The sequence below is a fragment of the Opisthocomus hoazin genome, unplaced genomic scaffold (assembly GCF_030867145.1).
Source record: "Opisthocomus hoazin isolate bOpiHoa1 unplaced genomic scaffold, bOpiHoa1.hap1 HAP1_SCAFFOLD_207, whole genome shotgun sequence".
Lineage (NCBI taxonomy): Eukaryota > Metazoa > Chordata > Aves > Opisthocomiformes > Opisthocomidae > Opisthocomus > Opisthocomus hoazin.
In genome coordinates this window covers 1-26,158 of record NW_027448745.1, presented here as the reverse complement: position 1 = coordinate 26,158, position 26,158 = coordinate 1, and the positions used below count along the sequence as shown (strand labels likewise).

The following is a 26,158-nucleotide window of genomic DNA, read 5'->3' as shown; positions in this document are numbered from 1 at the left end:
TCTGTTCTCTAGCCCCTTGCTGGTTTGTTTTGGGGTTTCCCTGCACACACGCCCCCCGCCCCTTTCTTGGTCTCTTTGTCTAGATCTGACCCTTTCTTTGTTTCTCGGTCCCTTTTTTCCTGTTCACTGTCCTTTTTCTCTCTCTGTCTGTGTCCCCTGCACTCCGTTGCCATCTTTATCTCTCCTTTCTTCTTCATCTCCTCCCCCTGCCCCCGTCTCTCTCTCCCTCTTTCGCGCTCACCGGCCCTACATTTTCGTGCTCCGTCTCTGCAAGGCTCCTCGTCCCTGTATTTCTTGATTTCTCTACCTCTCTGGCGTTTCCTTTCGACCCTTCTTTCTCTCTGAGCTTCTCGGTCTTCTCCCTTGTCTTATTTTCCTCTTCCTAGTGCTCTGCCCTGCTCCCCATCGCTTATTTTCTCTCTCCGTTTCTCTGCCCTGCTCCCCGTCCCTGTCTTTCTTTCTCCGTCCCCCTCGGCTGCTCCACAGCAGAGTTTTTCCTTTCTCCGGCTCTCTGACCCGCTCCCCGCCCACCCAGGTTGACCGTCCCAGGTTTTGTTCTGCGTCTCCATCCTGCCGCTGTCCTCATCTATCCTTTTGTGCCCTTCTCTTTCTGTCTCTTTTCGTGTGTCCCCGCTGCTTTTTTTCCCATCTCTGTCCAGCTCCCTGTCCCTTTCCTTTTTCCTCTTGCTGTCCTTTTGCCCTGCTTCCTCTTGCTGTTTTTTCTGCCTTTCTCTCTCTGCGCCATTCCCTCTCCCATCCTTTCTTTCTCGATCCCCCTGTGCAGCTCGCTGTCCCTTGTTTCCTTTCTCTCTTCCTCGGTATTTTTTTTCTTTCTCCATACCTCTCTCCCGCTGCCCGTCACGGTCGCATTTCTCCCCCCAACGCTGTCCTGCTCTGTCCCTTTTCTCTCTCTCTGTCGTTTTGTCCTGCTCCCTGTGTTTGTTTTTTAATTCCTCCCTCAGGGTCCCTCAGCCCGGTGCTGTTTTTTCCCTTCTCCGCCTCTGTCTCCTGCTGCCCAGCTGAGGCTTTTCCCCCTCCGTCTCTGTCCTGCTCCCCCGTCTCTTACTTGTGCCTGTCTTTCACTTTGTCCTGCCTCCTTGTCCCCTTTTTCTCTCTCAGTATCACCTTGTCCCGCTCCCTGTCCCTGTCTTTCTCTGACAATCTGTCCCGCTCCTTGTCCTTCTCTTTCCCTTTGCTGTTATTCCCCGTCCTTGTTCTGGCCTTTCTTCCTTCTCTTTCTGTCCTACTGCCCCAGTGCCTCTTTTTCCACCGCTGTCCTGCTCCCTGGCCCTTGTTTCCTCTCGCCGTCCCTCTGTCCTGCTTCCTGTCCCCAGTTTTTCTGTCTCTCTTTCTCGATCCTGCTGCCTGTCCGGTCGTTTCTTGCTGTACCTGCCTGTGCAGCCGGCTCTCCCTTTTTGCCTTTCTCTCCTTCTCTTCCTGCTTCCCGGCCCGTTCTTGTCTTCCTCTCTGTCTGTCCTCTATCCCCTTGCTGGTTTGTGTTGGGATTCCAACCCTGACCACCCACCCCCTTCTTCGTCTGACCCTTTCTTTGTTTCTTAGTACGTTTCTTCCTGTTGCCTGTCCTTTTTCTCTCTCTGTCAGTGTGTCCTGCACTGCGTGGGACGGTGGTGGGAGGCTGAAAAAGGGTGGGAAGCTGGGGGGGCGGAGTGGAGGCTGGAAAGAGGTAGGAGGTTGCAGAGGGGTGGGAAGCTGAATTAAGTAGAGGCCAGCAAAAAGGGAGTTAGGAGGCTATCGAGGGGTGGGAGGCGGGGGGGGGGGGGGCAGAGGCCAGGAAAAAAAAGGAGGCCGGAAAGGGGTGGGAGGCTGCAGAGGGGTGGGAGGCCGGGGGCGAGAGTAGAGGCCAGAAAAAAAGGGAGGCCGGAAAGGGGTGGGAGGCTGCAGAGGGGTGGGAGGCTGGGGGCGAGAGTAGAGGCCAGAAAAAAAAGGAGGCCGGGGGGTGCGAGTAGAGGCCAGAAAGGCCCTTTTTTGTGGCTTCTTCCCTGTCTTTATCTCGCTTTCCTGCCTTGTTTACTCCTCTGATTCAAATTCTCTCTCGATCCGTGTGTTCTGCTTCCCACTCATCATATTCTCTCTTTTTCTCTGTCCTGTTCCTGAGGCTTCTTGTCTAGGAAGCCACGTCTCGTATGAGCTCTAAGACAGCCACATGCATTTTCTCTCAGGTGCAGGAGAGCCAAACGATTGGAGCTGCGGAAGAAGAAGGGAAGAGAGAAGGGGAGAGAAACATCTGAAGTGTCAAAGTCTCCCGGCAGCACCGAGAGTGAGAGCTGCGGTGAGTCGTGGGCCCTCGGGGCCCTGTCACCCCTCTTCTGCATCCTGGGCCCTCCCCGGCTCCCTCTCTTTCTCCCACTGCTACGATTATTTTTTTTTTCTGCTCTTGTGTACCTTCTTTCTCCATCTGTCTCTGACTTGTCCCCATCTTTTAGGTCCTCCCTCTTTCTGCCCTGCAGCCCGTGGCATTTTTTTCCTTCTTCCCCTCTTTCTGTTCAGCTCCCGGTTACTAGTTTTGCTTTCCTCCTACTCTGTAGCCTGTCAGTACTTTTGCTGTCTTTGGTGCTCTCTGTCTGCCTCCTCGTCCCTTGATTCGAGGCCTTCCTTCTCGGCTCCGTAGCACGTCACAGATCTACTGCTTTCTCCATGTCTATTCTATTCTATTTCCTCATCTCTCTTTGTCCAGGTCCCTGCCGCTATTCTTTTTTCCTCTGTCATGCTGCAGGGTTTTTTTTTTGCATCTCCTTCCTGCTCCCCGTTCTTCATTTTCGGTCTGTGTCCTGCTCCCTCTTCTTCTTTCTGCTGCCGCTCTTGCTCTCTTGCTGCTGCTTCTTTCTCCGTCTCTGTGGGACTGCCTGTCCCCGTCCTTCTCTCGCCGTTCCTTTCCCTGCTTGGTGCTTTCTCGTTCCACCGCCGCTGTCCAGCCACCTGTCACTTTTCTCCTCTCTTGTAGTGGCCTGCACCCTGCTCCTCATTTTTGGCAGCCTCTGCCGAGCAGCGCGTCGCTCCGGGAGGCGACGGACGGACTGTTCGCCGCTGGATCAACAGGCGCAGCTGCGGGAAGGAGTGCCGAGGTGTCGGAGGGGCAGAGGGAGCGTCGGGGGCCCCGAGCCCCGGAGCAGAGCGGCTCCCGGGACTGGCTGGGTGCGTGACTGAGTAAAGACCTGCGGTCCCTTTTGCCCTGGCGGCTGCGTTTGTGCTTGGTTTGCACGGGACGAGGGGCTGCGCCAGAGGCCAGGGGAGAAGGGGACGGGCTGTGGGGCTGGGGCGACGGCCCCCTGTTCCTGCCGGGGTCCAGCCGTGGGCCGGGGCCGGGGGAGCCCCAGGTGCGGGCAGCGGGGCTGATGGCGACGGCCGCTCCCTGTGCCGGTGGAGGGCCCGGTGCTGCCGTGGCGCGGGTGGCCGTGGAGGGGCCGGTGCTGCCGTGGCGCGGGTGGCCGTGGAGGGGCCGGTACGATCGCTGCTGCCACCCGGTGAGCAAAGTTCGGTACTGCGGCTCGGGTGGCGCCGTGTCCAAGGGCTCGCTGCTGCCACCCGGTGAGCAAAGTTCGGTACTGCGGCTCGGGCGGCGCCAATGCGCGGTGGCGCCGTGTCCAAGAGCTCGCTGCTGCCACCCGGTGAGCAAAGTTCGGTACTGCCGCTCGAGTGGCGCAGGTGCTTTGCGCGCTGGGAGGAGCCGTGCCCTGTGTGTCCGGCGCTGCAATAAGGAACGCCTGCCTGCTTGCTGAAGTGCCCAAAGGGCTTCAGAGAGTCTTTGTGTTTGCCCAATGACGGCATCGTGGGCTCCAGCCGTGGGCCGGGGCCGGAAGAGCCCCAGGTGCGGGCAGCGGGGCTGATGGCGACGGCCCCTCCCTCTGCCGGTAGAGGGCCCGGTGCTGCCGTGCCGGGCCCGATGCGAGCCGAAGGAGGAGCGGAGCCATAGCCGGGTTGCGGCTGCAGCGAGGGAGAAGGTGAGCGCGGGGTATGGGGGGGGGGGTTGGATGGAGCGGCGGGTCCCGGGGAAAAGCCCCCGGGAGGGCGGGGTCCGTGTCGGGGGCAAGGAGCGATGGGGGTGCGGCGCCGTGTCGGAGCCGCGAGTCGGGGTCTGCTCGGAGCCGGAGCCGGCGCTGGGCGCCGCCCCCTGCCCCGCTGCCGCCGCCCCCGCCCCCGCCCCCGCCGCCCCCGCCCCCGCAGGCTCCGCCCCCGCCCCCGCAGGCTCCGCCCCCGCCCCCGCAGGCTCCGCCCCCGCCCCCGCAGGCGCCGCCCCCGCCCCCGCAGGCGCCGCCCCCGCAGGCGCCGCCCCCGCCCCCGCAGGCGCCGCCCCCGCCCCCGCTGGCACCGCCCCCGCCCCCGCTGGCGCCGCCCCCGCTGGCGCCGCCCCCGCCCCCGCTGGCACCGCCCCCGCCCCCGCTGGCGCCGCCCCCGCCCCCGCTGGCGCCGCCCCCGCCCCCGCTGGCGCCGCCCCCGCCCCCGCTGGCGCCGCCCCCGCCCCCGCTGGCGCCGCCCCCGCCCCCGCTGGCCCCGCAGGCGTCGCCCCCGCTGGCACCGCCCCCGGCCCCGCTGGCGCCGCCCCCGCCGCCCCCTGGCCGCAACGCGGTACTGCAGCCCGGCGTTCGGCTCAGAGTGTGGCCCCTCCGGCGCGCCGTCGGCTCGTGGCGCATGCGCGGTGCGGCGGAGCAGCATGGCGGCGGGCTGGTGTTCGGTGCCGGGGCGGCGGGGGAGCAGAGAGGCCAGCGGTGAGGCGCGGGCTCCCCTCCAGCGGGTGCGGGGGTGCGTGGTGGCTGCCCGAGGGTGGTGGGACGGGAAGCTTGGAGCCGGCCGCTGCGGCAGGCTGCAGGAGGCGAGCCGGGTGCGGGCAGCCCCGGGGCCAGAGGCGGGAGGTGACGGAAGGGAATGGGAGAAGGAGGCGGGCACCCCCCCCCCCCCCCCAAGTCGGCAGTGCTCCCCCGGCCCCGCTCGCCCCGCGCAGCCGCCCCCAGCTGCCTCACGTCCCCTGAAGCCTGTGTCCCGGAGCGCCCGGCCTCCCCCAAGGCCCGTGGTGCGGGCTGCCTCGGCCTCCCTGAACGCGGTCGCCGCTGCTTGTTCATGTGTGGCAGGGGCTGCGCTGAGGACGCGTTTGTCCGTTCGTGCCCTGGGGATGCCGTTGGCTGCGCCCGCTCCAGGCTTGTGTGGGCTGCGTGTGCCGGGCCTCGCTGTGCTGGCGGCGTGGGGGCGAAAAGGGAGAGGCGGAGCGCTGAGTGGCTGCGGGCAGGAGGTGGCGCGGCTGAAGCTGGAGAGTCCCGAGAAGGCTGAAGAAGAAGAAGAAATGGAAGGCCACCTGGCTGGCAGCTGCCTGGCGCTGCGGGTGAGGAAGGCTCCGTCTTGGTAGCCCGCAGCAGGCCAGGCCGCCAGCGTGCCCCGCAGGGTCTGTATGTGTCACCAGCAGCAGCATGGCACGGTTGTGGAGCGCGCGAGCGTGGCTGCGTGTGTAGGGAGCCTTGTCTCGTAAGAGCTGCGAGACATGGACGTTTTGTCTTAGGTGGGGGACAGCCAAGCGACCGGAGTTACGGAAGAGGAATGGAGGAGAGCAGGACGGAGAAGTGTCTGAAGCGGCAGAGTCTCCCGGGAGCGCGGAGAGCGAGAGCTGCGGTGAGTGGCGGGCCCTCGGGGCCCTGTCGCCCCTCTTCTGTGTCCCGAGCTGTCCCCTGGATCCTTCTCTCTCCCACGCTGCTGTGATTTTTTTTTTTTTTTTTCTTTTTCCTTTTGTTTTCCTTTCCCTGTACCTCCCGTCTTCTGTCTGTGTGTGTGTTCTGCTCCCTCTCCCTCTTTTTCTCCCTTCAGAATTTCTCTAGCCGGCTCCCTGTCTCTATTTCTCTGTCCTGCTGGCTGTCCGGTCGTTTCTTACTGTACCTCCCTGTCCAGCCGGCTCTCTTTTTGCTCTCCCTTTTTGCCTTTCTCTCCTTCTCTGTCCTGCTTCATGGCCCTTTCTTCTCTTTCTCTCCCTCTCTGTTCTCTAGCCCCTTGCTGGTTTGTTTTGGGGTTTCCCTGCACACACGCCCCCCGCCCCTTTCTTGGTCTCTTTGTCTAGATCAGACCCTTTCTTTGTTTCTCGGTCCCTTTTTTCCTGTTCACTGTCCTTTTTCTCTCTCTGTCTGTGTCCCCTGCGCTCCGTTGCCATCTTTATCTCTCCTTTCTTCTTCATCTCCTCCCCCTGCCCCCGTCTCTCTCTCCCTCTTTCGCGCTCACCGGCCCTACATTTTCGTGCTCCGTCTCTGCAAGGCTCCTCGTCCCTGTATTTCTTGATTTCTCTACCTCTCTGGCGTTTCCTTTCGACCCTTCTTTCTCTCTGAGCTTCTCGGTCTTCTCCCTTGTCTTATTTTCCTCTTCCTAGTGCTCTGCCCTGCTCCCCATCGCTTATTTTCTCTCTCCGTTTCTCTGCCCTGCTCCCCGTCCCTGTCTTTCTTTCTCCGTCCCCCTCTGCTGCTCCACAGCAGAGTTTTTCCTTTCTCCGGCTCTCTGACCCGCTCCCCGCCCACCCAGGTTGACCGTCCCAGGTTTTGTTCTGCGTCTCCATCCTGCCGCTGTCCTCATCTATCCTTTTGTGCCCTTCTCTTTCTGTCTCTTTTCGTGTGTCCCCGCTGCTTTTTTTCCCATCTCTGTCCAGCTCCCTGTCCCTTTCCTTTTTCCTCTTGCTGTCCTTTTGCCCTGCTTCCTCTTGCTGTTTTTTCTGCCTTTCTCTCTCTGCGCCATTCCCTCTCCCATCCTTTCTTTCTCGATCCCCCTGTGCAGCTCGCTGTCCCTTGTTTCCTTTCTCTCTTCCTTGGTATTTTTTTTCTTTCTCCATACCTCTCTCCCGCTGCCCGTCACGGTCGCATTTCTCCCCCCAACGCTGTCCTGCTCTGTCCCTTTTCTCTCTCTCTGTCGTTTTGTCCTGCTCCCTGTGTTTGTTTTTTAATTCCTCCCTCAGGGTCCCTCAGCCCGGTGCTGTTTTTTCCCTTCTCCGCCTCTGTCTCCTGCTGCCCAGCTGAGGCTTTTCCCCCTCCGTCTCTGTCCTGCTCCCCCGTCTCTTACTTGTGCCTGTCTTTCACTTTGTCCTGCCTCCTTGTCCCCTTTTTCTCTCTCAGTATCACCTTGTCCCGCTCCCTGTCCCTGTCTTTCTCTGACAATCTGTCCCGCTCCTTGTCCTTCTCTTTCCCTTTGCTGTTATTCCCCGTCCTTGTTCTGGCCTTTCTTCCTTCTCTTTCTGTCCTACTGCCCCAGTGCCTCTTTTTCCACCGCTGTCCTGCTCCCTGGCCCTTGTTTCCTCTCGCCGTCCCTCTGTCCTGCTTCCTGTCCCCAGTTTTTCTGTCTCTCTTTCTCGATCCTGCTGCCTGTCCGGTCGTTTCTTGCTGTACCTGCCTGTGCAGCCGGCTCTCCCTTTTTGCCTTTCTCTCCTTCTCTTCCTGCTTCCCGGCCCGTTCTTGTCTTCCTCTCTGTCTGTCCTCTATCCCCTTGCTGGTTTGTGTTGGGATTCCAACCCTGACCACCCACCCCCTTCTTCGTCTGACCCTTTCTTTGTTTCTTAGTACGTTTCTTCCTGTTGCCTGTCCTTTTTCTCTCTCTGTCAGTGTGTCCTGCACTGCGTGGGACGGTGGTGGGAGGCTGAAAAAGGGTGGGAAGCTGGGGGGGCGGAGTGGAGGCTGGAAAGAGGTAGGAGGTTGCAGAGGGGTGGGAAGCTGAATTAAGTAGAGGCCAGCAAAAAGGGAGTTAGGAGGCTATCGAGGGGTGGGAGGCGGGGGGGGGGGGGGCAGAGGCCAGGAAAAAAAAGGAGGCCGGAAAGGGGTGGGAGGCTGCAGAGGGGTGGGAGGCCGGGGGCGAGAGTAGAGGCCAGAAAAAAAGGGAGGCCGGAAAGGGGTGGGAGGCTGCAGAGGGGTGGGAGGCTGGGGGCGAGAGTAGAGGCCAGAAAAAAAAGGAGGCCGGGGGGTGCGAGTAGAGGCCAGAAAGGCCCTTTTTTGTGGCTTCTTCCCTGTCTTTATCTCGCTTTCCTGCCTTGTTTACTCCTCTGATTCAAATTCTCTCTCGATCCGTGTGTTCTGCTTCCCACTCATCATATTCTCTCTTTTTCTCTGTCCTGTTCCTGAGGCTTCTTGTCTAGGAAGCCACGTCTCGTATGAGCTCTAAGACAGCCACATGCATTTTCTCTCAGGTGCAGGAGAGCCAAACGATTGGAGCTGCGGAAGAAGAAGGGAAGAGAGAAGGGGAGAGAAACATCTGAAGTGTCAAAGTCTCCCGGCAGCACCGAGAGTGAGAGCTGCGGTGAGTCGTGGGCCCTCGGGGCCCTGTCACCCCTCTTCTGCATCCTGGGCCCTCCCCGGCTCCCTCTCTTTCTCCCACTGCTACGATTATTTTTTTTTTCTGCTCTTGTGTACCTTCTTTCTCCATCTGTCTCTGACTTGTCCCCATCTTTTAGGTCCTCCCTCTTTCTGCCCTGCAGCCCGTGGCATTTTTTTCCTTCTTCCCCTCTTTCTGTTCAGCTCCCGGTTACTAGTTTTGCTTTCCTCCTACTCTGTAGCCTGTCAGTACTTTTGCTGTCTTTGGTGCTCTCTGTCTGCCTCCTCGTCCCTTGATTCGAGGCCTTCCTTCTCGGCTCCCTAGCACGTCACAGATCTACTGCTTTCTCCATGTCTATTCTATTCTATTTCCTCATCTCTCTTTGTCCGGGTCCCTGCCGCTATTCTTTTTTCCTCTGTCATGCTGCAGGGTTTTTTTTTTGCATCTCCTTCCTGCTCCCCGTTCTTCATTTTCGGTCTGTGTCCTGCTCCCTCTTCTTCTTTCTGCTGCCGCTCTTGCTCTCTTGCTGCTGCTTCTTTCTCCGTCTCTGTGGGACTGCCTGTCCCCGTCCTTCTCTCGCCGTTCCTTTCCCTGCTTGGTGCTTTCTCGTTCCACCGCCGCTGTCCAGCCACCTGTCACTTTTCTCCTCTCTTGTAGTGGCCTGCACCCTGCTCCTCATTTTTGGCAGCCTCTGCCGAGCAGCGCGTCGCTCCGGGAGGCGACGGACGGACTGTTCGCCGCTGAATCAACGGGCGCAGCTGCGGGAAGGAGTGCCGAGGTGTCGGAGGGGCAGAGGGAGCGTCGGGGGCCCCGAGCCCCGGAGCAGAGCGGCTCCCGGGACTGGCTGGGTGCGTGACTGAGTAAAGACCTGCGGTCCCTTTTGCCCTGGCGGCTGCGTTTGTGCTTGGTTTGCACGGGACGAGGGGCTGCGCCAGAGGCCAGGGGAGAAGGGGACGGGCTGTGGGGCTGGGGCGACGGCCCCCTGTTCCTGCCGGGGTCCAGCCGTGGGCCGGGGCCGGGGGAGCCCCAGGTGCGGGCAGCGGGGCTGATGGCGACGGCCGCTCCCTGTGCCGGTGGAGGGCCCGGTGCTGCCGTGGCGCGGGTGGCCGTGGAGGGGCCGGTGCTGCCGTGGCGCGGGTGGCCGTGGAGGGGCCGGTACGATCGCTGCTGCCACCCGGTGAGCAAAGTTCGGTACTGCGGCTCGGGTGGCGCCGTGTCCAAGGGCTCGCTGCTGCCACCCGGTGAGCAAAGTTCGGTACTGCGGCTCGGGCGGCGCCAATGCGCGGTGGCGCCGTGTCCAAGAGCTCGCTGCTGCCACCCGGTGAGCAAAGTTCGGTACTGCCGCTCGAGTGGCGCAGGTGCTTTGCGCGCTGGGAGGAGCCGTGCCCTGTGTGTCCGGCGCTGCAATAAGGAACGCCTGCCTGCTTGCTGAAGTGCCCAAAGGGCTTCAGAGAGTCTTTGTGTTTGCCCAATGACGGCATCGTGGGCTCCAGCCGTGGGCCGGGGCCGGAAGAGCCCCAGGTGTGGGCAGCGGGGCTGATGGCGACGGCCCCTCCCTCTGCCGGTAGAGGGCCCGGTGCTGCCGTGCCGGGCCCGATGCGAGCCGAAGGAGGAGCGGAGCCATAGCCGGGTTGCGGCTGCAGCGAGGGAGAAGGTGAGCGCGGGGTATGGGGGGGGGGGTTGGATGGAGCGGCGGGTCCCGGGGAAAAGCCCCCGGGAGGGCGGGGTCCGTGTCGGGGGCAAGGAGCGATGGGGGTGCGGCGCCGTGTCGGAGCCGCGAGTCGGGGTCTGCTCGGAGCCGGAGCCGGCGCTGGGCGCCGCCCCCGCCCCCGCAGGCACCGCCCCCGCAGGCGCCGCCCCCGCCCCCGCAGGCGCCGCCCCCGCCCCCGCAGGCGCCGCCCCCGCCCCCGCAGGCGCCGCCCCCGCCCCCGCAGGCGCCGCCCCCGCAGGCGCCGCCCCCGCCCCCGCAGGCGCCGCCCCCGCCCCCGCTGGCACCGCCCCCGCTGGCGCCGCCCCCGCCGGCGCCGCCCCCGCTGGCGCCGCCCCCGCCCCCGCTGGCGCCGCCCCCGCCCCCGCTGGCGCCGCCCCCGCCCCCGCTGGCGCCGCCCCAGCCCCCGCTGGCGCCGCCCCCGCCCCCGCTGGCGCCGCCCCCGCCCCCGCTGGCCCCGCAGGCGTCGCCCCCGCTGGCACCGCCCCCGGCCCCGCTGGCGCCGCCCCCGCCGCCCCCTGGCCGCAACGCGGTACTGCAGCCCGGCGTTCGGCTCAGAGTGTGGCCCCTCCGGCGCGCCGTCGGCTCGTGGCGCATGCGCGGTGCGGCGGAGCAGCATGGCGGCGGGCTGGTGTTCGGTGCCGGGGCGGCGGGGGAGCAGAGAGGCCAGCGGTGAGGCGCGGGCTCCCCTCCAGCGGGTGCGGGGGTGCGTGGTGGCTGCCCGAGGGTGGTGGGACGGGAAGCTTGGAGCCGGCCGCTGCGGCAGGCTGCAGGAGGCGAGCCGGGTGCGGGCAGCCCCGGGGCCAGAGGCGGGAGGTGACGGAAGGGAATGGGAGAAGGAGGCGGGCACCCCCCCCCCCCCCCAAGTCGGCAGTGCTCCCCCGGCCCCGCTCGCCCCGCGCAGCCGCCCCCAGCTGCCTCACGTCCCCTGAAGCCTGTGTCCCGGAGCGCCCGGCCTCCCCCAAGGCCCGTGGTGCGGGCTGCCTCGGCCTCCCTGAACGCGGTCGCCGCTGCTTGTTCATGTGTGGCAGGGGCTGCGCTGAGGACGCGTTTGTCCGTTCGTGCCCTGGGGATGCCGTTGGCTGCGCCCGCTCCAGGCTTGTGTGGGCTGCGTGTGCCGGGCCTCGCTGTGCTGGCGGCGTGGGGGCGAAAAGGGAGAGGCGGAGCGCTGAGTGGCTGCGGGCAGGAGGTGGCGCGGCTGAAGCTGGAGAGTCCCGAGAAGGCTGAAGAAGAAGAAGAAATGGAAGGCCACCTGGCTGGCAGCTGCCTGGCGCTGCGGGTGAGGAAGGCTCCGTCTTGGTAGCCCGCAGCAGGCCAGGCCGCCAGCGTGCCCCGCAGGGTCTGTATGTGTCACCAGCAGCAGCATGGCACGGTTGTGGAGCGCGCGAGCGTGGCTGCGTGTGTAGGGAGCCTTGTCTCGTAAGAGCTGCGAGACATGGACGTTTTGTCTTAGGTGGGGGACAGCCAAGCGACCGGAGTTACGGAAGAGGAATGGAGGAGAGCAGGACGGAGAAGTGTCTGAAGCGGCAGAGTCTCCCGGGAGCGCGGAGAGCGAGAGCTGCGGTGAGTGGCGGGCCCTCGGGGCCCTGTCGCCCCTCTTCTGTGTCCCGAGCTGTCCCCTGGATCCTTCTCTCTCCCACGCTGCTGTGATTTTTTTTTTTTTTTTTCTTTTTCCTTTTGTTTTCCTTTCCCTGTACCTCCCGTCTTCTGTCTGTGTGTGTGTTCTGCTCCCTCTCCCTCTTTTTCTCCCTTCAGAATTTCTCTAGCCGGCTCCCTGTCTCTATTTCTCTGTCCTGCTGGCTGTCCGGTCGTTTCTTACTGTACCTCCCTGTCCAGCCGGCTCTCTTTTTGCTCTCCCTTTTTGCCTTTCTCTCCTTCTCTGTCCTGCTTCATGGCCCTTTCTTCTCTTTCTCTCCCTCTCTGTTCTCTAGCCCCTTGCTGGTTTGTTTTGGGGTTTCCCTGCACACACGCCCCCCGCCCCTTTCTTGGTCTCTTTGTCTAGATCTGACCCTTTCTTTGTTTCTCGGTCCCTTTTTTCCTGTTCACTGTCCTTTTTCTCTCTCTGTCTGTGTCCCCTGCGCTCCGTTGCCATCTTTATCTCTCCTTTCTTCTTCATCTCCTCCCCCTGCCCCCGTCTCTCTCTCCCTCTTTCGCGCTCACCGGCCCTACATTTTCGTGCTCCGTCTCTGCAAGGCTCCTCGTCCCTGTATTTCTTGATTTCTCTACCTCTCTGGCGTTTCCTTTCGACCCTTCTTTCTCTCTGAGCTTCTCGGTCTTCTCCCTTGTCTTATTTTCCTCTTCCTAGTGCTCTGCCCTGCTCCCCATCGCTTATTTTCTCTCTCCGTTTCTCTGCCCTGCTCCCCGTCCCTGTCTTTCTTTCTCCGTCCCCCTCTGCTGCTCCACAGCAGAGTTTTTCCTTTCTCCGGCTCTCTGACCCGCTCCCCGCCCACCCAGGTTGACCGTCCCAGGTTTTGTTCTGCGTCTCCATCCTGCCGCTGTCCTCATCTATCCTTTTGTGCCCTTCTCTTTCTGTCTCTTTTCGTGTGTCCCCGCTGCTTTTTTTCCCATCTCTGTCCAGCTCCCTGTCCCTTTCCTTTTTCCTCTTGCTGTCCTTTTGCCCTGCTTCCTCTTGCTGTTTTTTCTGCCTTTCTCTCTCTGCGCCATTCCCTCTCCCATCCTTTCTTTCTCGATCCCCCTGTGCAGCTCGCTGTCCCTTGTTTCCTTTCTCTCTTCCTTGGTATTTTTTTTCTTTCTCCATACCTCTCTCCCGCTGCCCGTCACGGTCGCATTTCTCCCCCCAACGCTGTCCTGCTCTGTCCCTTTTCTCTCTCTCTGTCGTTTTGTCCTGCTCCCTGTGTTTGTTTTTTAATTCCTCCCTCAGGGTCCCTCAGCCCGGTGCTGTTTTTTCCCTTCTCCGCCTCTGTCTCCTGCTGCCCAGCTGAGGCTTTTCCCCTCCGTCTCTGTCCTGCTCCCCCGTCTCTTACTTGTGCCTGTCTTTCACTTTGTCCTGCCTCCTTGTCCCCTTTTTCTCTCTCAGTATCACCTTGTCCCGCTCCCTGTCCCTGTCTTTCTCTGACAATCTGTCCCGCTCCTTGTCCTTCTCTTTCCCTTTGCTGTTATTCCCCGTCCTTGTTCTGGCCTTTCTTCCTTCTCTTTCTGTCCTACTGCCCCAGTGCCTCTTTTTCCACCGCTGTCCTGCTCCCTGGCCCTTGTTTCCTCTCGCCGTCCCTCTGTCCTGCTTCCTGTCCCCAGTTTTTCTGTCTCTCTTTCTCGATCCTGCTGCCTGTCCGGTCGTTTCTTGCTGTACCTGCCTGTGCAGCCGGCTCTCCCTTTTGCCTTTCTCTCCTTCTCTTCCTGCTTCCCGGCCCGTTCTTGTCTTCCTCTCTGTCTGTCCTCTATCCCCTTGCTGGTTTGTGTTGGGATTCCAACCCTGACCACCCACCCCCTTCTTCGTCTGACCCTTTCTTTGTTTCTTAGTACGTTTCTTCCTGTTGCCTGTCCTTTTTCTCTCTCTGTCAGTGTGTCCTGCACTGCGTGGGACGGTGGTGGGAGGCTGAAAAAGGGTGGGAAGCTGGGGGGGCGGAGTGGAGGCTGGAAAGAGGTAGGAGGTTGCAGAGGGGTGGGAAGCTGAATTAAGTAGAGGCCAGCAAAAAAGGGAGTTAGGAGGCTATCGAGGGGTGGGAGGCGGGGGGGGGGGGGGGCAGAGGCCAGGAAAAAAAAGGAGGCCGGAAAGGGGTGGGAGGCTGCAGAGGGGTGGGAGGCCGGGGGCGAGAGTAGAGGCCAGAAAAAAAGGGAGGCCGGAAAGGGGTGGGAGGCTGCAGAGGGGTGGGAGGCTGGGGGCGAGAGTAGAGGCCAGAAAAAAAAGGAGGCCGGGGGGTGCGAGTAGAGGCCAGAAAGGCCCTTTTTTGTGGCTTCTTCCCTGTCTTTATCTCGCTTTCCTGCCTTGTTTACTCCTCTGATTCAAATTCTCTCTCGATCCGTGTGTTCTGCTTCCCACTCATCATATTCTCTCTTTTTCTCTGTCCTGTTCCTGAGGCTTCTTGTCTAGGAAGCCACGTCTCGTATGAGCTCTAAGACAGCCACATGCATTTTCTCTCAGGTGCAGGAGAGCCAAACGATTGGAGCTGCGGAAGAAGAAGGGAAGAGAGAAGGGGAGAGAAACATCTGAAGTGTCAAAGTCTCCCGGCAGCACCGAGAGTGAGAGCTGCGGTGAGTCGTGGGCCCTCGGGGCCCTGTCACCCCTCTTCTGCATCCTGGGCCCTCCCCGGCTCCCTCTCTTTCTCCACTGCTACGATTATTTTTTTTTTCTGCTCTTGTGTACCTTCTTTCTCCATCTGTCTCTGACTTGTCCCCATCTTTTAGGTCCTCCCTCTTTCTGCCCTGCAGCCCGTGGCATTTTTTTCCTTCTTCCCCTCTTTCTGTTCAGCTCCCGGTTACTAGTTTTGCTTTCCTCCTACTCTGTAGCCTGTCAGTACTTTTGCTGTCTTTGGTGCTCTCTGTCTGCCTCCTCGTCCCTTGATTCGAGGCCTTCCTTCTCGGCTCCCTAGCACGTCACAGATCTACTGCTTTCTCCATGTCTATTCTATTCTATTTCCTCATCTCTCTTTGTCCGGGTCCCTGCCGCTATTCTTTTTTCCTCTGTCATGCTGCAGGGTTTTTTTTTTGCATCTCCTTCCTGCTCCCCGTTCTTCATTTTCGGTCTGTGTCCTGCTCCCTCTTCTTCTTTCTGCTGCCGCTCTTGCTCTCTTGCTGCTGCTTCTTTCTCCGTCTCTGTGGGACTGCCTGTCCCCGTCCTTCTCTCGCCGTTCCTTTCCCTGCTTGGTGCTTTCTCGTTCCACCGCCGCTGTCCAGCCACCTGTCACTTTTCTCCTCTCTTGTAGTGGCCTGCACCCTGCTCCTCATTTTTGGCAGCCTCTGCCGAGCAGCGCGTCGCTCCGGGAGGCGACGGACGGACTGTTCGCCGCTGAATCAACGGGCGCAGCTGCGGGAAGGAGTGCCGAGGTGTCGGAGGGGCAGAGGGAGCGTCGGGGGCCCCGAGCCCCGGAGCAGAGCGGCTCCCGGGACTGGCTGGGTGCGTGACTGAGTAAAGACCTGCGGTCCCTTTTGCCCTGGCGGCTGCGTTTGTGCTTGGTTTGCACGGGACGAGGGGCTGCGCCAGAGGCCAGGGGAGAAGGGGACGGGCTGTGGGGCTGGGGCGACGGCCCCCTGTTCCTGCCGGGGTCCAGCCGTGGGCCGGGGCCGGGGAGCCCCAGGTGCGGGCAGCGGGGCTGATGGCGACGGCCGCTCCCTGTGCCGGTGGAGGGCCCGGTGCTGCCGTGGCGCGGGTGGCCGTGGAGGGGCCGGTGCTGCCGTGGCGCGGGTGGCCGTGGAGGGGCCGGTACGATCGCTGCTGCCACCCGGTGAGCAAAGTTCGGTACTGCGGCTCGGGTGGCGCCGTGTCCAAGGGCTCGCTGCTGCCACCCGGTGAGCAAAGTTCGGTACTGCGGCTCGGGCGGCGCCAATGCGCGGTGGCGCCGTGTCCAAGAGCTCGCTGCTGCCACCCGGTGAGCAAAGTTCGGTACTGCCGCTCGAGTGGCGCAGGTGCTTTGCGCGCTGGGAGGAGCCGTGCCCTGTGTGTCCGGCGCTGCAATAAGGAACGCCTGCCTGCTTGCTGAAGTGCCCAAAGGGCTTCAGAGAGTCTTTGTGTTTGCCCAATGACGGCATCGTGGGCTCCAGCCGTGGGCCGGGGCCGGAAGAGCCCCAGGTGTGGGCAGCGGGGCTGATGGCGACGGCCCCTCCCTCTGCCGGTAGAGGGCCCGGTGCTGCCGTGCCGGGCCCGATGCGAGCCGAAGGAGGAGCGGAGCCATAGCCGGGTTGCGGCTGCAGCGAGGGAGAAGGTGAGCGCGGGGTATGGGGGGGGGGGTTGGATGGAGCGGCGGGTCCCGGGGAAAAGCCCCCGGGAGGGCGGGGTCCGTGTCGGGGGCAAGGAGCGATGGGGGTGCGGCGCCGTGTCGGAGCCGCGAGTCGGGGTCTGCTCGGAGCCGGAGCCGGCGCTGGGCGCCGCCCCCGCCCCCGCAGGCACCGCCCCCGCCCCCGCCGCCCCCGCCCCCGCAGGCTCCGCCCCCGCCCCCGCAGGCGCCGCCCCCCGCCCCCGCAGGCGCCGCCCCCGCCCCCGCAGGCGCCGCCCCCGCAGGCGCCGCCCCCGCCCCCGCAGGCGCCGCCCCCGCCCCCGCTGGCACCGCCCCCGCTGGCGCCGCCCCCGCTGGCGCCGCCCCCGCTGGCGCCGCCCCCGCCCCCGCTGGCGCCGCCCCCGCCCCCGCTGGCGCCGCCCCCGCCCCCGCTGGCGCCGCCCCCGCCCCCGCTGGCGCCGCCCCCGCCCCCGCTGGCCCCGCAGGCGTCGCCCCCGCTGGCACCGCCCCCGGCCCCGCTGGCGCCGCCCCCGCCGCCCCCTGGCCGCAACGCGGTACTGCAGCCCGGCGTTCGGCTCAGAGTGTGGCCCCTCCGGCGCGCCGTCGGCTCGTGGCGCATGCGCGGTGCGGCGGAGCAGCATGGCGGCGGGCTGGTGTTCGGTGCCGGGGCGGCGGGGGAGCAGAGAGGCCAGCGGTGAGGCGCGGGCTCCCCTCCAGCGGGTGCGGGGGGTGCGTGGTGGCTGCCCGAGGGTGGTGGGACGGGAAGCTTGGAGCCGGCCGCTGCGGCAGGCTGCAGGAGGCGAGCCGGGTGCGGGCAGCCCCGGGGCCAGAGGCGGGAGGTGACGGAAGGGAATGGGAGAAGGAGGCGGGCACCCCCCCCCCCCCCCCCCAAGTCGGCAGTGCTCCCCCGGCCCCGCTCGCCCCGCGCAGCCGCCCCCAGCTGCCTCACGTCCCCTGAAGCCTGTGTCCCGGAGCGCCCGGCCTCCCCCAAGGCCCGTGGTGCGGGCTGCCTCGGCCTCCCTGAACGCGGTCGCCGCTGCTTGTTTATGTGTGGCAGGGGGCTGCGCTGAGGACGCGTTTGTCCGTTCGTGCCCTGGGGATGCCGTTGGCTGCGCCCGCTCCAGGCTTGTGTGGGCTGCGTGTGCCGGGGCCTCGCTGTGCTGGCGGCGTGGGGGCGAAAAGGGAGAGGCGGAGCGCTGAGTGGCTGGGGCAGGAGGTGGCGCGGCTGAAGCTGGAGAGTCCCGAGAAGGCTGAAGAAGAAGAAGAAATGGAAGGCCACCTGGCTGGCAGCTGCCTGGCGCTGCGGGTGAGGAAGGCTCCGTCTTGGTAGCCCGCAGCAGGCCAGGCCGCCAGTGTGCCCCGCAGGGTCTGTATGTGTCACCAGCAGCAGCATGGCACGGTTGTGGAGCGCGCGAGCGTGGCTGCGTGTGTAGGGAGCCTTGTCTCGTAAGAGCTGCGAGACATGGACGTTTTGTCTTAGGTGGGGACAGCCAAGCGACCGGAGTTACGGAAGAGGAATGGAGGAGAGCAGGACGGAGAAGTGTCTGAAGCGGCAGAGTCTCCCGGGAGCGCGGAGAGCGAGAGCTGCGGTGAGTGGCGGGCCCTCGGGGCCCTGTCGCCCCTCTTCTGTGTCCCGAGCTGTCCCCTGGATCCTTCTCTCTCCCACGCTGCTGTGATTTTTTTTTTTTTTTTTTCTTTTTTCCTTTTGTTTTCCTTTCCCTGTACCTCCCGTCTTCTGTCTGTGTGTGTGTTCTGCTCCCTCTCCCTCTTTTTCTCCCTTCAGAATTTCTCTAGCCGGCTCCCTGTCTCTATTTCTCTGTCCTGCTGGCTGTCCGGTCGTTTCTTACTGTACCTCCCTGTCCAGCCGGCTCTCTTTTTTGCTCTCCCTTTTTGCCTTTCTCTCCTTCTCTGTCCTGCTTCATGGCCCTTTCTTCTCTTTCTCTCCCTCTCTGTTCTCTAGCCCCTTGCTGGTTTGTTTTGGGGTTTCCCTGCACACACGCCCCCCCGCCCCTTTCTTGGTCTCTTTGTCTAGATCTGACCCTTTCTTTGTTTCTCGGTCCCTTTTTTCCTGTTCACTGTCCTTTTTCTCTCTCTGTCTGTGTCCCCTGCGCTCCGTTGCCATCTTTATCTCTCCTTTCTTCTTCATCTCCTCCCCCTGCCCCCCGTCTCCTCTCTCCCTCTTTCGCGCTCACCGCCCTACATTTTCGTGCTCCGTCTCTGCAAGGCTCCTCGTCCCTGTATTTCTTGATTTCTCTACCTCTCTGGCGTTTCCTTTCGACCCTTCTTTCTCTCCTGAGCTTCTCGGTCTTCTCCCTTGTCTTATTTTCCTCTTCCTAGTGCTCTGCCCTGCTCCCCATCGCTTATTTTCTCTCTCCGTTTCTCTGCCCTGCTCCCCGTCCCTGTCTTTCTTTCTCCGTCCCCCTCTGCTGCTCCACAGCAGAGTTTTTCCTTTCTCCGGCTCTCTGACCCGCTCCCCGCCCACCCAGGTTGACCGTCCAGGTTTTGTTCTGCGTCTCCATCCTGCCGCTGTCCTCATCTATCCTTTTGTGCCCTTCTCTTTCTGTCTCTTTTCGTGTGTCCCCGCTGCTTTTTTTCCCATCTCTGTCCAGCTCCCTGTCCCTTTCCTTTTTCCTCTTGCTGTCCTTTTGCCCTGCTTCCTCTTGCTGTTTTTTCTGCCTTTCTCTCTCTGCGCCATTCCCTCTCCCATCCTTTCTTTCTCGATCCCCCTGTGCAGCTCGCTGTCCCTTGTTTCCTTTCTCTCTTCCTCGGTATTTTTTTTCTTTCTCCATACCTCTCTCCCGCTGCCCGTCACGGTCGCATTTCTCCCCCCAACGCTGTCCTGCTCTGTCCCTTTTCTCTCTCTCTGTCGTTTTGTCCTGCTCCCTGTGTTTGTTTTTTAATTCCTCCCTCAGGGTCCCTCAGCCCGGTGCTGTTTTTTCCCTTCTCCGCCTCTGTCTCCTGCTGCCCAGCTGAGGCTTTTCCCCCTCCGTCTCTGTCCTGCTCCCCCGTCTCTTACTTGTGCCTGTCTTTCACTTTGTCCTGCCTCCTTGTCCCCTTTTTCTCTCTCAGTATCACCTTGTCCCGCTCCCTGTCCCTGTCTTTCTCTGACAATCTGTCCCGCTCCTTGTCCTTCTCTTCCCTTTGCTGTTATTCCCCGTCCTTGTTCTGGCCTTTCTTCCTTCTCTTTCTGTCCTACTGCCCCAGTGCCTCTTTTTCCACCGCTGTCCTGCTCCCTGGCCCTTGTTTCCTCTCGCCCGTCCCTCTGTCCTGCTTCCTGTCCCCAGTTTTTCTGTCTCTCTTTCTCGATCCTGCTGCCTGTCCGGTCGTTTCTTGCTGTACCTGCCTGTGCAGCCGGCTCTCCCTTTTTGCCTTTCTCTCCTTCTCTTCCTGCTTCCCGGCCCGTTCTTGTCTTCCTCTCTGTCTGTCCTCTATCCCCTTGCTGGTTTGTGTTGGGATTCCAACCCTGACCACCCACCCCCTTCTTCGTCTGACCTTTCTTTGTTTCTTAGTACGTTTCTTCCTGTTGCCTGTCCTTTTTCTCTCTCTGTCAGTGTGTCCTGCACTGCGTGGGACGGTGGTGGGAGGCTGAAAAAGGGTGGGAAGCTGGGGGGGCGGAGTGGAGGCTGGAAAGAGGTAGGAGGTTGCAGAGGGGTGGGAAGCTGAATTAAGTAGAGGCCAGCAAAAAGGGAGTTAGGAGGCTATCGAGGGGTGGGAGGCGGGGGGGGGGGGGGGCAGAGGCCAGGAAAAAAAAGGAGGCCGGAAAGGGGTGGGAGGCTGCAGAGGGGTGGGAGGCCGGGGGCGAGAGTAGAGGCCAGAAAAAAAAGGGAGGCCGGAAAGGGGTGGGAGGCTGCAGAGGGGTGGGAGGCTGGGGGCGAGAGTAGAGGCCAGAAAAAAAAGGAGGCCGGGGGGTGCGAGTAGAGGCCAGAAAGGCCCTTTTTTGTGGCTTCTTCCCTGTCTTTATCTCTCTTTCCTGCCTTGTTTACTCCTCTGATTCAAGTTCTCTCTCGATCCGTGTGTTCTGCTTCCCACTCATCATATTCTCTCTTTTTCTCTGTCCTGTTCCTGAGGCTTCTTGTCTAGGAAGCCACGTCTCGTATGAGCTCTAAGACAGCCACATGCATTTTCTCTCAGGTGGAGGAGAGCCAAACGATTGGAGTTGCGGAAGAAGAAGGGAAGAGAGAAGGGGAGAGAAACATCTGAAGTGTCAAAGTCTCCCGGCAGCACCGAGAGTGAGAGCTGCGGTGAGTCGTGGGCCCTCGGGGCCCTGTCACCCCTCTTCTGCATCCTGGGCCCTCCCCGGCTCCCTCTCTTTCCCCCACTGCTACGATTATTTTTTTTTTCTGCTCTTGTGTACCTTCTTTCTCCATCTGTCTCTGACTTGTCCCCATCTTTTAGGTCCTCCCTCTTTCTGCCCTGCAGCCCGTGGCATTTTTTTCCTTCTTCCCCTCTTTCTGTTCAGCTCCCGGTTACTAGTTTTGCTTTCCTCCTACTCTGTAGCCTGTCAGTACTTTTGCTGTCTTTGGTGCTCTCTGTCTGCCTCCTCGTCCCTTGATTCGAGGCCTTCCTTCTCGGCTCCGTAGCACGTCACAGATCTACTGCTTTCTCCATGTCTATTCTATTCTATTTCCTCATCTCTCTTTGTCCAGGTCCCTGCCGCTATTCTTTTTTCCTCTGTCATGCTGCAGGGTTTTTTTTTGCATCTCCTTCCTGCTCCCCGTTCTTCATTTTCGGTCTGTGTCCTGCTCCCTCTTCTTCTTTCTGCTGCCGCTCTTGCTCTCTTGCTGCTGCTTCTTTCTCCGTCTCTGTGGGACTGCCTGTCCCCGTCCTTCTCTCGCTGTCCCTTTCCCTGCTTGGTGCTTTCTCGTTCCACCGCCGCTGTCCAGCCACCTGTCACTTTTCTCCTCTCTTGTAGTGGCCTGCACCCTGCTCCTCATTTTTGGCAGCCTCTGCCGAGCAGCGCGTCGCTCCGGGAGGCGACGGACGGACTGTTTCGCCGCTGGATCAACGGGCGCAGCTGCGGGAAGGAGTGCCGAGGTGTCGGAGGGGCAGAGGGAGCGTCGGGGGGCCCCGAGCCCCGGAGCAGAGCAGCTCCCGGGACTGGCTGGGTGCGTGACTGAGTAAAGACCTGCGGTCCCTTTTGCCCTGGCGGCTGCGTTTGTGCTTGGTTTGCACGGGACGAGGGGCTGCGCCAGAGGCCAGGGGAGAAGGGGACGGGCTGTGGGGCTGGGGCGACGGCCCCCTGTTCCTGCCGGGGTCCAGCCGTGGGCCGGGCCGGGGGAGCCCCAGGTGCGGGCAGCGGGGCTGATGGCGACGGCCGCTCCCTGTGCCGGTGGAGGGCCCGGTGCTGCCGTGGCGCGGGTGGCCGTGGAGGGGCCGGTGCTGCCGTGGCGCGGGTGGCCGTGGAGGGGCCGGTACGATCGCTGCTGCCACCCGGTGAGCAAAGTTCGGTACTGCGGCTCGGGTGGCGCCGTGTCCAAGGGCTCGCTGCTGCCACCCGGTGAGCAAAGTTCGGTACTGCGGCTCGGGCGGCGCCAATGCGCGGTGGCGCCGTGTCCAAGAGCTCGCTGCTGCCACCCGGTGAGCAAAGTTCGGTACTGCCGCTCGAGTGGCGCAGGTGCTTTGCGCGCTGGGAGGAGCCGTGCCCTGTGTGTCCGGCGCTGCAATAAGGAACGCCTGCCTGCTTGCTGAAGTGCCCAAAGGGCTTCAGAGAGTCTTTGTGTTTGCCCAATGACGGCATCGTGGGCTCCAGCCGTGGGCCGGGGCCGGAAGAGCCCCAGGTGCGGGCAGCGGGGCTGATGGCGACGGCCCCTCCCTCTGCCGGTAGAGGGCCCGGTGCTGCCGTGCCGGGCCCGATGCGAGCCGAAGGAGGAGCGGAGCCATAGCCGGGTTGCGGCTGCAGCGAGGGAGAAGGTGAGCGCGGGGTATGGGGGGGGGGGTTGGATGGAGCGGCGGTCCCGGGAAAAGCCCCCGGGAGGGCGGGGTCCGTGTCGGGGGCAAGGAGCGATGGGGTGCGGCGCCGTGTCGGAGCCGCGAGTCGGGGTCTGCTCGGAGCCGGAGCCGGCGCTGGGCGCCGCCCCCGCCCCCGCAGGCACCGCCCCCGCCCCCGCCGCCCCCGCCCCCGCAGGCTCCGCCCCCGCCCCCGCAGGCGCCGCCCCCGCCCTTGCAGGCGCCGCCCCCGCAGGCGCCGCCCCCGCCCCCGCAGGCGCCGCCCCCGCCCCCGCTGGCACCGCCCCCGCCCCCGCTGGCGCCGCCCCCGCCCCCGCTGGCACCGCCCCCGCCCCCGCTGGCGCCGCCCCCGCCCCCGCTGGCGCCGCCCCCGCCCCCGCTGGCGCCGCCCCGCCCCCGCTGGCGCCGCCCCCGCCCCCGCTGGCGCCGCCCCCGCCCCCGCTGGCCCCGCAGGCGTCGCCCCCGCTGGCACCGCCCCCGGCCCCGCTGGCGCCGCCCCCCGCCGGCCCCCTGGCCGCAACGCGGTACTGCAGCCCGGCGTTCGGCTCAGAGTGTGGCCCCTCCGGCGCGCCGTCGGCTCGTGGCGCATGCGCGGTGCGGCGGAGCAGCATGGCGGCGGGCTGGTGTTCGGTGCCGGGGCGGCGGGGGAGCAGAGAGGCCAGCGGTGAGGCGCGGGCTCCCCTCCAGCGGGTGCGGGGGTGCGTGGTGGCTGCCCGAGGGTGGTGGGACGGGAAGCTTGGAGCCGGCCGCTGCGGCAGGCTGCAGGAGGCGAGCCGGGTGCGGGCAGCCCGGGGCCAGAGGCGGGAGGTGACGGAAGGGAATGGGAGAAGGAGGCGGGCACCCCCCCCCCCCCCCAAGTCGGCAGTGCTCCCCCGGCCCCGCTCGCCCCGCGCAGGCCGCCCCCAGCTGCCTCACGTCCCCTGAAGCCTGTGTCCCGGAGCGCCCGGCCTCCCCCAAGGCCCGTGGTGCGGGCTGCCTCGGCCTCCCTGAACGCGGTCGCCGCTGCTTGTTCATGTGTGGCAGGGGCTGCGCTGAGGACGCGTTTGTCCGTTCGTGCCTGGGGATGCCGTTGGCTGCGCCCGCTCCAGGCTTGTGTGGGCTGCGTGTGCCGGGCCTCGCTGTGCTGGCGGCGTGGGGGGCGAAAAGGGAGAGGCGGAGCGCTGAGTGGCTGCGGGCAGGAGGTGGCGCGGCTGAAGCTGGAGAGTCCCGAGAAGGCTGAAGAAGAAGAAGAAATGGAAGGCCACCTGGCTGGCAGCTGCCTGGCGCTGCGGGTGAGGAAGGCTCCGTCTTGGTAGCCCGCAGCAGGCCAGGCCGCCAGCGTGCCCCGCAGGGTCTGTATGTGTCACCAGCAGCAGCATGGCACGGTTTGTGGAGCGCGCGAGCGTGGCTGCGTGTGTAGGGAGCCTTGTCTCGTAAGAGCTGCGAGACATGGACGTTTTGTCTTAGGTGGGGGACAGCCAAGCGACCGGAGTTACGGAAGAGGAATGGAGGAGAGCAGGACGGAGAAGTGTCTGAAGCGGCAGAGTCTCCCGGGAGCGCGGAGAGCGAGAGCTGCGGTGAGTGGCGGGCCCTCGGGGCCCTGTCGCCCCTCTTCTGTGTCCCGAGCTGTCCCCTGGATCCTTCTCTCTCCCACGCTGCTGTGATTTTTTTTTTTTTTTTTCTTTTTCCTTTTGTTTTCCTTTCCCTGTACCTCCCGTCTTCTGTCTGTGTGTGTGTTCTGCTCCCTCTCCCTCTTTTTCTCCCTTCAGAATTTCTCTAGCCGGCTCCCTGTCTCTATTTCTCTGTCCTGCTGGCTGTCCGGTCGTTTCTTACTGTACCTCCCTGTCCAGCCGGCTCTCTTTTTGCTCTCCCTTTTTGCCTTTCTCTCCTTCTCTGTCCTGCTTCATGGCCCTTTCTTCTCTTTCTCTCCCTCTCTGTTCTCTAGCCCCTTGCTGGTTTGTTTTGGGGTTTCCCTGCACACACGCCCCCCGCCCCTTTCTTGGTCTCTTTGTCTAGATCTGACCCTTTCTTTGTTTCTCGGTCCCTTTTTTCCTGTTCACTGTCCTTTTTCTCTCTCTGTCTGTGTCCCCTGCGCTCCGTTGCCATCTTATCTCTCCTTTCTTCTTCATCTCCTCCCCCTGCCCCCGTCTCTCTCTCCCTCTTTCGCGCTCACCGGCCCTACATTTTCGTGCTCCGTCTCTGCAAGGCTCCTCGTCCCTGTATTTCTTGATTTCTCTACCTCTCTGGCGTTTCCTTTCGACCCTTCTTTCTCTCTGAGCTTCTCGGTCTTCTCCCTTGTCTTATTTTCCTCTTCCTAGTGCTCTGCCCTGCTCCCCATCGCTTATTTTCTCTCTCCGTTTCTCTGCCCTGCTCCCCGTCCCTGTCTTTCTTTCTCCGTCCCCCTCGGCTGCTCCACAGCAGAGTTTTTCCTTTCTCCGGCTCTCTGACCCGCTCCCCGCCCACCCAGGTTGACCGTCCCAGGTTTTGTTCTGCGTCTCCATCCTGCCGCTGTCCTCATCTATCCTTTTGTGCCCTTCTCTTTCTGTCTCTTTTCGTGTGTCCCCGCTGCTTTTTTTCCCATCTCTGTCCAGCTCCCTGTCCCTTTCCTTTTTCCTCTTGCTGTCCTTTTGCCCTGCTTCCTCTTGCTGTTTTTTCTGCCTTTCTCTCTCTGCGCCATTCCCTCTCCCATCCTTTCTTTCTCGATCCCCCTGTGCAGCTCGCTGTCCCTTGTTTCCTTTCTCTCTTCCTCGGTATTTTTTTTCTTTCTCCATACCTCTCTCCGCTGCCCGTCACGGTCGCATTTCTCCCCCCAAACGCTGTCCTGCTCTGTCCCTTTTCTCTCTCTCTGTCGTTTTGTCCTGCTCCCTGTGTTTGTTTTTAATTCCTCCCTCAGGGTCCCTCAGCCCGGTGCTGTTTTTTCCCTTCTCCGCCTCTGTCTCCTGCTGCCCAGCTGAGGCTTTTCCCCCTCCGTCTCTGTCCTGCTCCCCCGTCTCTTACTTGTGCCTGTCTTTCACTTTGTCCTGCCTCCTTGTCCCCTTTTTCTCTCTCAGTATCACCTTGTCCCGCTCCCTGTCCCTGTCTTTCTCTGACAATCTGTCCCGCTCCTTGTCCTTCTCTTTCCCTTTGCTGTTATTCCCCGTCCTTGTTCTGGCCTTTCTTCCTTCTCTTTCTGTCCTACTGCCCCAGTGCCTCTTTTTCCACCGCTGTCCTGCTCCCTGGCCCTTGTTTCCTCTCGCCGTCCCTCTGTCCTGCTTCCTGTCCCCAGTTTTTCTGTCTCTCTTTCTCGATCCTGCTGCCTGTCCGGTCGTTTCTTGCTGTACCTGCCTGTGCAGCCGGCTCTCCCTTTTTGCCTTTCTCTCCTTCTCTTCCTGCTTCCCGGCCCGTTCTTGTCTTCCTCTCTGTCTGTCCTCTATCCCCTTGCTGGTTTGTGTTGGGATTCCAACCCTGACCACCCACCCCCTTCTTCGTCTGACCCTTTCTTTGTTTCTTAGTACGTTTCTTCCTGTTGCCTGTCCTTTTCTCTCTCTGTCAGTGTGTCCTGCACTGCGTGGGACGGTGGTGGGAGGCTGAAAAAGGGTGGGAAGCTGGGGGGGCGGAGTGGAGGCTGGAAAGAGGTAGGAGGTTGCAGAGGGGTGGGAAGCTGAATTAAGTAGAGGCCAGCAAAAAGGGAGTTAGGAGGCTATCGAGGGGTGGGAGGCGGGGGGGGGGGGGGGCAGAGGCCAGGAAAAAAAAGGAGGCCGGAAAGGGGTGGGAGGCTGCAGAGGGGTGGGAGGCCGGGGGCGAGAGTAGAGGCCAGAAAAAAAGGGAGGCCGGAAAGGAGGTGGGAGGCTGCAGAGGGGTGGGAGGCTGGGGGCGAGAGTAGAGGCCAGAAAAAAAAGGAGGCCGGGGGGTGCGAGTAGAGGCCAGAAAGGCCCTTTTTTGTGGCTTCTTCCCTGTCTTTATCTCGCTTTCCTGCCTTGTTTACTCCTCTGATTCAAATTCTCTCTCGATCCGTGTGTTCTGCTTCCCACTCATCATATTCTCTCTTTTTCTCTGTCCTGTTCCTGAGGCTTCTTGTCTAGGAAGCCACGTCTCGTATGAGCTCTAAGACAGCCACATGCATTTTCTCTCAGGTGCAGGAGAGCCAAACGATTGGAGCTGCGGAAGAAGAAGGGAAGAGAGAAGGGGAGAGAAACATCTGAAGTGTCAAAGTCTCCCGGCAGCACCGAGAGTGAGAGCTGCGGTGAGTCGTGGGCCCTCGGGGCCCTGTCACCCCTCTTCTGCATCCTGGGCCCTCCCCGGCTCCCTCTCTTTCTCCCACTGCTACGATTATTTTTTTTTTCTGCTCTTGTGTACCTTCTTTCTCCATCTGTCTCTGACA

General features: G+C 62.5%; 2 protein-coding genes across 2 annotated transcripts in view; both read left to right on the top strand.

Annotated features, from left to right (window-relative positions):
* LOC142359242 (uncharacterized) overlaps positions 1–3,182 on the top strand; it is a 41,211-nt gene extending 38,029 nt beyond the window's left edge. The window contains exons 18-19 of the mRNA XM_075411943.1: positions 2,181–2,290; positions 2,963–3,182. The gene's annotated coding sequence lies outside the window, so the exon portion shown is untranslated. The remainder of the gene's footprint in view (positions 1–2,180; positions 2,291–2,962) is intronic.
* Positions 3,183–4,580: 1,398 nt separating this feature from the next.
* LOC142359241 (uncharacterized) lies at positions 4,581–26,009 on the top strand. Its single transcript, XM_075411938.1, has 9 exons — positions 4,581–4,724; positions 5,507–5,616; positions 11,439–11,548; positions 17,354–17,462; positions 20,005–20,114; positions 20,786–20,980; positions 22,273–22,483; positions 23,266–23,375; positions 25,911–26,009. The coding sequence occupies exons 1-9, from the start codon at positions 4,648–4,650 to the stop codon at positions 25,977–25,979; spliced, it is 1,101 nt and encodes a 366-aa protein (XP_075268053.1). The 5' UTR covers positions 4,581–4,647; the 3' UTR covers positions 25,980–26,009.
* The last annotated feature ends 149 nt before the right edge of the window (positions 26,010–26,158 follow it).